Genomic DNA, 8328 nt, shown 5'->3' with positions numbered 1-8328 from the left:
CTCACACCCTGACAGGACCTGATGGTGGGAGCTGTGGCTGCAGAAGCAAGTGCCACACTGCAGCCCTGCCTTGTGCCCACACCAATGTTGGGACATATGGCCCCAACTTGGCAGGGGCCCAAGGCCACTTGGGGAGTATGACTAGAGGGAGGGGTGGGGAGTGCTCTTGGTAGGAGAGGCCACCAGAGCTGGGCTCTGCCCCACTAAAGCAGCCTGTGCAGGGGTAAACCAGTCTTGGAGGAAAGAGCCCAGCTCAGTCCCTGATCCCCAGCCGAGGGCTTCCCAGGAACAGTATGGGGCACAGAGCAGAACAGCAAGGTCTGGCACTGCTCAGAGCCAAAAAGTAGCGGGAGGGACAGTTGCAGCAGAACTCATGTCCTGGTACTGAGACAAAGCTGCAGCTGCGAGGGAGCTAGTGGCGGGGGAAGGGGCTGCAGGTCAGGAGTGAGGGGACTGTGGGGCAGGGGCTGTGGGTTGAGAGTGAGAGGCAAGGACAGGGTCATGGCACTAACATATCAGTGCTGCTCAGCGCCGCACATCCTGGTGAGCAAAAGGGGAAGCTCTGATTTTTCTATGACAAGAAAAACAGAAGTAAATGCCAGAGTGTATAAATATTTAGAATCCATTTTATTATGATGATAGAGCCACTTCTAGGCTTCCTAATTGCTTTACACTTTTAAATATATCAATAAAACATTGATCTCTATAAATAGTGGCATTTTGGCATTTCATTTTAATAGCGAAAGAACACTATTTTGGGTATTTTAATAAGAGAATTTGGTTTTCTTATCAAAGATTTTGCAATTTTTAAACAGAGAACACCAGGATCTGTGCTGGTGAGACAAGCGGTGAGACCCAGGCAGAGAAGCCTGTGCAGGGCCAGCACCAGGGACCCAAGCCAGGTAAGGTGACTGACCTCTTGGCCATTCGGGGCCAAGAGGACACGCTTTAACAGTTCAAAGTGGGCCACCACAAGGAGCACATCATCTGGGCAATAGCTGCCCAGATGGCAAAGCAAGGGCACCCCGTCCGGGCCTGGCAGGTGCGCAGCCATGGGGCCACAGGTCCAAGGGGATGGAGGCTGTCACAGGTGGAAGCAAGTCACAGCCAGACAGCAGCCCCCACTGCCAGACCGCTGCAGTGGGTAGAGGGTGCAGGGGCCACTCCAGGTCAGGGCTGCTTCAGCAGTCCAGCTGGTACAAGGGGTACTGTCCCCAGATACCAGCTGGCTGGGCCCCAGAGGCTCCTGAGAGTGAGTAGCCCTAAGCTGCTCACCAAGGCAGGTTTTTGTACTGCTGGGGGCAGCACAAGTGCTGGCCCCAGGACCTAGTTCCCCCTGGCTGCAGATCCAGGAGGAGCTGGGCAGGGTCATTTTGCCCCAAGTTGCACAACGTGCCCTACACCAAAGTACATGTCCAAGCACGTGTAATTAGGCAAAAATCCCCGGCACAAACTCCTGTTTGAGCTGCTGCAAGCGTACATGCCTGCACGTGTGGACATGCCCATATGGACCATAATTTTAGAAGAATTGTGTCCCTTTCCACCAGCACAGGATGTGGCCCCTTTCAACATGCCTTGAAAGTGGATATCTTCAGTATAGAGAATAGAAGGTGACTCCTTGTCTATCATTTTAAGCCCTAAAAGATATTTAATGTCAGATCCTGGATTGAGATATCATGGCCCTGTCCTTCCCCAGTACATTTCTTATGCAAACCTGTTGTTGTGAGAGCCCTCTGCACCCAACTCAGAGAGATCATCTGCTCTGTGCTTAAAATCCTGTGACCCACTCAGCCCTGCCATTTCCCGTTCAAACTCAAAACAAACACTTTCCATTAATATTTGCCATCAGGGAAGATCTCTCCCAAGCCTCAAAGGTTGATTTGTGTGTAAACAAGAACGATTTCATGACTTCCTCAGAGAGGTAGAAAGTGGACTCCTAAGATCACAGACCAGGGGGTTTCCGTCTTGTTCAGAGGAGGAAAAGTTAATTTGTGGATCGTATAACGGGAGGGAGGCATTCTTCCAGATCTCTGAGTCCCATGGGCCCAGTTCCCAATCTCTATTCCTCCTAATAGTGCGTTTCAAAGGCACACCCCCAGCCCCAAAGCAAGCAGGGAGCCAGCACGCTGAAATGAGAGTAAAACAAAACGGCTCTTGCAAAGGGCTTTTCAGGGAGAACCAGACCCGTCCCAAATAGGAGCTGGAGAAGTAAAGCCCTTACTTACCTGATTGCTTGACCCTCTGTTGCCATGCCAGCTGTGACAATCCTGACCCTGGTGCACAGCTCGCATGCTCCTATTCGCCTCAGGGTCAGTTCCTGGCTTTCACTTTCAGGAACCCAACCCCCTGCTTTGCTGACTTCCTCCGCACTCTTTATTTGCTGGTTTGCAGAAGTTCATTCTCATTGTCTTTTCATATATAATTGTCCGGTGCATTTACAGAGGGCAGCGTTGGCAGAGGATGCTGCTCTTCCATTATTGCCATTCGTGATCCCAAATAAGGATGCTCTGGGCCCCTGACCCCTACACTAGGGGTACGGTTGTGGTGGCAAAGCACAATGTTGTTGCTGAGCTCTTTACAGTAAGTACAAAAGTCACAATATCATAGGCACAACACGGGTGATCCTGGCTCTCATCTTCTGAGCTGGGTTGTGCCAAACAGATGAATGACTTATCCCTGTCACTGGGGTGATTGACAGCGAATGAAACAAGGCATAAGAAATACCAATACCACAGTGCTCTATATCAACAACCCAGAGAGGTTGCTGTAAGGTTATTGTTAAAAATTGTGTTGACAAAAGTGAAATAAATACTTTTCACGAGGATATGCTGAAGAAGGGCATTTGCACACTACCCGGGGGTTTAATTCTCCCTAAATTGAAGCACTTCTCCCTAAAAACACCGCTTCAATTTAGGGCAAAGACAACCGCCGTGTCATGTCCACCCAATCCTTCCCTGCCTCTCCAGCAGCAGGGAAGGGAGAGTGAGTTGCCGGGGGGTGGAGTGATACCTGGGCTGGGGGTGCATCCCTCTGCAGCAGTGGCAGCCCCCACCCCCAGGTGGCACCCAGCTCAGACAGTCACGGGGGGCACCACACCTGTGGAGGGAAGCACCAGGCCCCACACAGCTCAGGCAGGCTCTGCAAGGTGGGGGGATCAGGCTCCCCGCTTTTTGTTTTTCCCTTCTGTGGAGCCTGCCTTCCCAGACTGCTGCCGGGCTGCCTGCACAGCCCTTGAACTGCATGGAGCCCAGTGCTTCCCTCCATGGCCGTAGGGCAGGAAACCAAAACTCCTCGGAGGGGTTTTCCTTTGCAGCGTGCCAATGTCATTTGCTGCATCCCAAAGTCATTTAGAGCACAATACGCTGCCAAATGTGCAAACAGCAGTGCCATTAAAGCAGTGCAAAAGGCATTTAACCCACTTTAAATCCACTTTAAAGTGTCATCTACAAACACCCTAAGATACTAGAATGGGGATGCCAGCAGGGCATTTCCCCCTTTTAACTCTTTCAGGATTCAGCTTTCTTGAAGACATTCAGAAATGGTATCGTTCTGCTGTCACTGCGTGGAAGGTAGCGTCAATAGGAATATTGCATAATGAATAAATCGTGTGCTGATGGGAAGAGGAACTCCACTAGCTATTGCAAGCCCAGACCAAGGAGTTCAGACTCTGAACTTTGGGAAAAGTGGCATAAAAATACTACACCTAGAAGTCAAAACAAGGCACATTTGTGGAAGTGGAATTTGTGTGAAATCCCCAATTTCCCCTTTCTTCTTTTGATTGAGCTTAGTACACAATACACAGATTTAAAGAAAAGCCATTCTGGGCATAGGGAAGTGGCACTATAGTCACAAGACTGTCCTGCTGGATAACCACGCAACTGCTGTCAGGGAGAGCACACTCCTCACAACATCCCATGCACTCTCCAAGATGTGTCTGCTTGCAATAATCTCTCTCACGCCTGGTGTGCAGGGACCATTCCCCTATCTCCCCACCACCCCACATTAGACACCACCCACCCAAAAGGGAAGGAGACAGAGCCATCTCAGAGCACAAACTGAGCCTGTTAGAGCATTGTGTTCTTCTTGTGTGCTAAGCTTAGGGTGACCGCCTTTTCAAAGTGGAAAGGCAGGATGTATGCCCATCTTCCCTGCCCCCACCCCAACCGCTGTGGCATAGCCTAAGCAGAGCTGAACAGAGCCAGTGGAGGATGGGGACAAATGTAGGCTGCCTGCTGTAGGCTCGGGGCTCCTCCCTCTGCTGCCCACCCCCCAGGGCCCCCACACTGGCCATGCCACCATGACAAGGCAGCCCGTGCCTGCCCAGCAGCACCCCTGGGCTCTCAGGGGGAGGGCAGCAGGTCAGGGAGCCCCGAGCCCAGAGCAGGAAGCCTGCATCTGCCTCTGCCCTGTGCACAAATCTAGGGGGACACATGCCCCCCCATGTCTCCCTCCCCAGAAGTGCACACAGCAACGGGGAGCCAGCCCCCCTGCCACTCGCTGGACAAGCCACCCATGGTGCCACCCCACTCTAACCCCCATGCACTGCCCCGATTGGGCAGCATCCCCAACCCCAGCCCTTGCCCCACTCCCTCCCTAACTGTGGGGGCCTCAATCTGCTTCCCCCACCCCCACAGACTTATCCGCAGGCAGCTGGAGGAGCTGCTCTGCACCATTCCTGGCCACATGCATGTGTGCACATGCACAATGCACACAGTGCCCCCTGCTTCCTATTCCCCATAGCCCCAAGCAGCCCCTTGCAGGCTGGCAGCGTTCCACCGTTTCCTAGGTTTTTCAGCAGTGAATGGAAAACCCAGATCCCTGCATGATACTGGGAATCCAGGACAAATGCTGTTCTGGAGTCATTCAGCCTGGGACTTCATGTTCCCATTTTGGGACTGATGCTCCCAGTTAAAGATGGGTGGTCACCCTAGCTGTGCTGCAATATTATTTACAATGCCCCTTACTCCTGACACTTCCTCATTACACCCAGAAAAAATAACACCAATAAATGAACCATCTTAATGGCAGCAAGCTCCAAAGTCTTTATATGTTACCAGAATATACAGTATATCTTATATATTGGTGGTAGTTAGATTCAATTGCCTAGGCCTGCTGGCCGGGAAGTATGACCATGTGTAATTAAAATGCATTCGGCCTCTGGAAAGGATGGAACCTTTCAAGGAGGGTGCTATGTTATTAATCATGCCTGTCAAGGTCTGCAGGCGTATTAATACAATGATGCGCCGCTTGGGAGCATTAGCAGGAAGATAGCCTGCGACTCAGCTCCTCCGGGGCTAGTAAAGCATGCATTTCTTATCGGCATGTCATGCTCCAGGGTGCATGGCTGCTCTTAGAAATGCAAGAAAATGCAGAAGTAAAAGGAAAGAACCACACGTAATACATTTTGCCTGACATAGCTGTAGGCAGAGGAGACAGACACACTCAGTTGCAATCCTGAAACCTCCTCCGACAGTTCTGCTGTCCCCAAAAAGAGTTTGACTGGAAGAGAGATCCAAGTCCAGGTCCAGGCCGCTGCCTTTAATAAGTCACTTAGGGCATAGGTACAGGGCCATGACAGTACTTTGCAAAGCTCCCTTCACTAACTCTGTTTCCAGTACCGGAAGCAAGGCAGCCACGTAAAGCACAGCACTGTACCTGGGTTTATTACCTCTGCTTCTCAGCAAAACTAATTAGGCTGGGCACAGCCAAAGGCAAGAGAGGCAGCAGGACAGAATTATCAGGAATGGAGCCAAATGCTCAGCTCTTCCAGAACTAGTGAAGCATGTATCCCTTCCTGGCACCTCATGTGGTAGTGCACAAAGTGTGGAGCATAGCGCTAATACAGCTATGCTATTTCCACTATCAGTGCCACCCATACATTAGCTCTGCAAGTGCAAATCTGCCTTGAGCTGCAGAGATGTTTCCATAGGTGCTTCAATTACTTGCTTTTTAAATACGTGCTAGCTTTCCAAACTGATGTCTTGACTAACTTGGGAATAGCCCATCAGTGCCATAGCAATGAAGTTTGGCACCCGGGGCAAAGCCCGCAGAGGCAGCTCACCCTCGGCCCGTACACACCCTCCCCCATGCTTGCCTGGGAGTGCATGCAAGAGCAGAAGCCGCCCTTCTCCCATCCCCGTGTTCCCCGCAAACGAGTTGTTTGCAGCTCTGTCCCACACCCCACCCTGGTTGGGCAGCATCTGTTGGCGCCCCTTCACTTCAGTGCCCAGGACGGTCACCCCGCTCACCCCCTCCACCCCCTTGCTATGGCACTGTAACCCATTCTGTTACTTTTCAAGTAGAAGTCTAAAGATCCTGGTAAAATCCTAGCTCTGTAAGGGTCAGTGAGATCTTTACCATTAATGGGAATGGGAGCAAGATTCCATCCATCATCTATGGAAGTTTCCAACTTTTAGACTGAGCAAGAAAAACACTTGTAAAACCTTTTAAAATACTGTGCTCTTCATAACAGCCTTGGAAGAGAGAAGTTTAAGCTAACAGATATGATTCAACTTGTTTGCTGTTGTATTCCTGCACAGTGCTATTATCATCAAAACGACCAGTTCCCATAAAAATACATAAAAAGGGATGCATAAGCCCATTTTGAAAATGTAAATGCAGTTATAGACGCAGCACCCCTTGGTGAATTTCTCATCTATCTTAACCCAAGACCCCCTTGGATTGAAAACCAACTGCATTACCAAAGGACCAATTGTGTTTATAAATGCCTGGCGATGATTGCTATAATTATTGTATGTTTGTATCAGAAAGCAAAGAAGACAGAACAACCAAAAACAATGGAATGACTCCGTGATGGAATTGGACATGTCTTTGTAAACTGAACAAAATCAATATATTGGGGTTTTTTTAAAAACATAGAACGACATAGCAAGCTGAATTGGACTGAAGCACAAATCAAAAGCCAATTCAATCCTGTCAGCTTCATTCTATACAGGAAAGAACAAAATAAGTGTCCTTGCTGTTGTTTAACACAGTGCCTTTTGCTTCTGTAGTTCAAAGATTGCAGGGATCAAGCAATCACACAGGGTTAATGGAGCTTTCTGATGCTACAGCTCATCAGGGCCAGATTGGCTATTCCACCTGCAGGGGCAGGTAAAAACTGTGGTTTCTTTGCATGATGTATGTGCCTGCATCTATGGAACTGTAGTTTCAGGGTCTGTCACTAATGAAAGCAGTATTCTACTTCTTAATTCATAGCTCTGGTTGCTCTGAGGCTTGGTGTGGCCCTTGTTGTATTGCAAAGTACCATCAACGCATCAACACTCTTGACCTGTTGAAATTCTCCCCAAGGCAGCAGCTGCTCAGAGCCAAGATACACCCCCTTATGCCATGTCCTTGCATTGCACTGGGTGTGCTGGGGACAGCACCGGGAGAGGCTGATGTCAGAAGCACTGTCCACATTGGTCCATAGCTTTAACAGAGCCACTGTAAGTTAGAACAGGACCTGACTGCGAGCCCATGCTGAGGTCCTTGGCAGTCAGTTGGCGATGGAAGAAGAAACTGCTAACCAAAATTAGCATAGCAAAACTTAAATCACTGCCATAATCCTTCTGCTGTGAAATCCCCAGCGAAGCATGAAGTGTATATTGTCTGACAACACCATCAACTGCACTAAGTGCTGACACTTCCTTCCAGTGTGCTCCCACCCAGAAGAGTCATTTTGGGTATGACCCATGACTGTCTCAAGACCTCCTGATCATGATGCTTTCCTAGTCAATCTGTGTGACCAGTCTGTCAATCAGAGCCTTCCCAGTGGGTTAAATAAATGGGGAGAAAGAAGCCTTTTGCTCAAAAGCTGAGTGTTCCCCTTTCCTTTGGCTTAGGCAGCCCAGAGTAGAGAAGGTCTTAGAAATTTTGTGGAAATTTCACCCACTCACAATTGCTCCCATGTGCTTAGTGTGATCATAAATGCTATGGCAATGCGAAACTTTGGCAGCCATTTCATTTTGGAAGTGTTTCAGCCCATTTCAGCACCCGAAACACTGACTCCAAAATGAAATGGAAGGCTCCAAAACATCTTCAAAGCTAAACCATCCAAAATGTTTCAGATGTTTCAGAGCCGGGCTTGCAAGGAAACAGAAACTAAGAAGAGGGAGGGGGAAGAAGGCAGAAGGACTGCTCTGATTTTGACATCTGTAATTTGCCAGTGTGTCATCCTTCCCTGAGCTCCCTTCCAATCCCAGTGCTCTGGGGGAGGGATGGCACCGAGAGGAGTCTGGCATTGTCACACAGCCCTCCTAAGGGGCGCGGGCCCCCCGGATCTGCGTGTGGGATGACAGCATGCTGCTGCCACCAGCTGGGGCCAGC

General features: G+C 49.8%; 1 protein-coding gene across 1 annotated transcript in view; it reads right to left on the bottom strand.

Annotated features, from left to right (window-relative positions):
• The window catches only part of LOC109311144 (protein SSUH2 homolog), a 21668-nt gene extending 19352 nt beyond the window's left edge, over nucleotides 1–2316 (bottom strand). The window contains exon 1 of the mRNA XM_019536584.1: nucleotides 2226–2316. Within this exon, the coding sequence (XP_019392129.1) occupies nucleotides 2226–2251 (26 nt within the window). The 5' untranslated portion in view covers nucleotides 2252–2316. The remainder of the gene's footprint in view (nucleotides 1–2225) is intronic.
• Nucleotides 2317–8328: the final 6012 nt, after the last annotated feature.

This window comes from Crocodylus porosus, unplaced genomic scaffold (assembly GCF_001723895.1).
Source record: "Crocodylus porosus isolate Cpor-Errol unplaced genomic scaffold, CroPor_comp1, whole genome shotgun sequence".
In the NCBI taxonomy this organism is placed as follows: domain Eukaryota; kingdom Metazoa; phylum Chordata; order Crocodylia; family Crocodylidae; genus Crocodylus; species Crocodylus porosus.
This window is presented reverse-complemented; position numbering and strand designations above follow the sequence as displayed.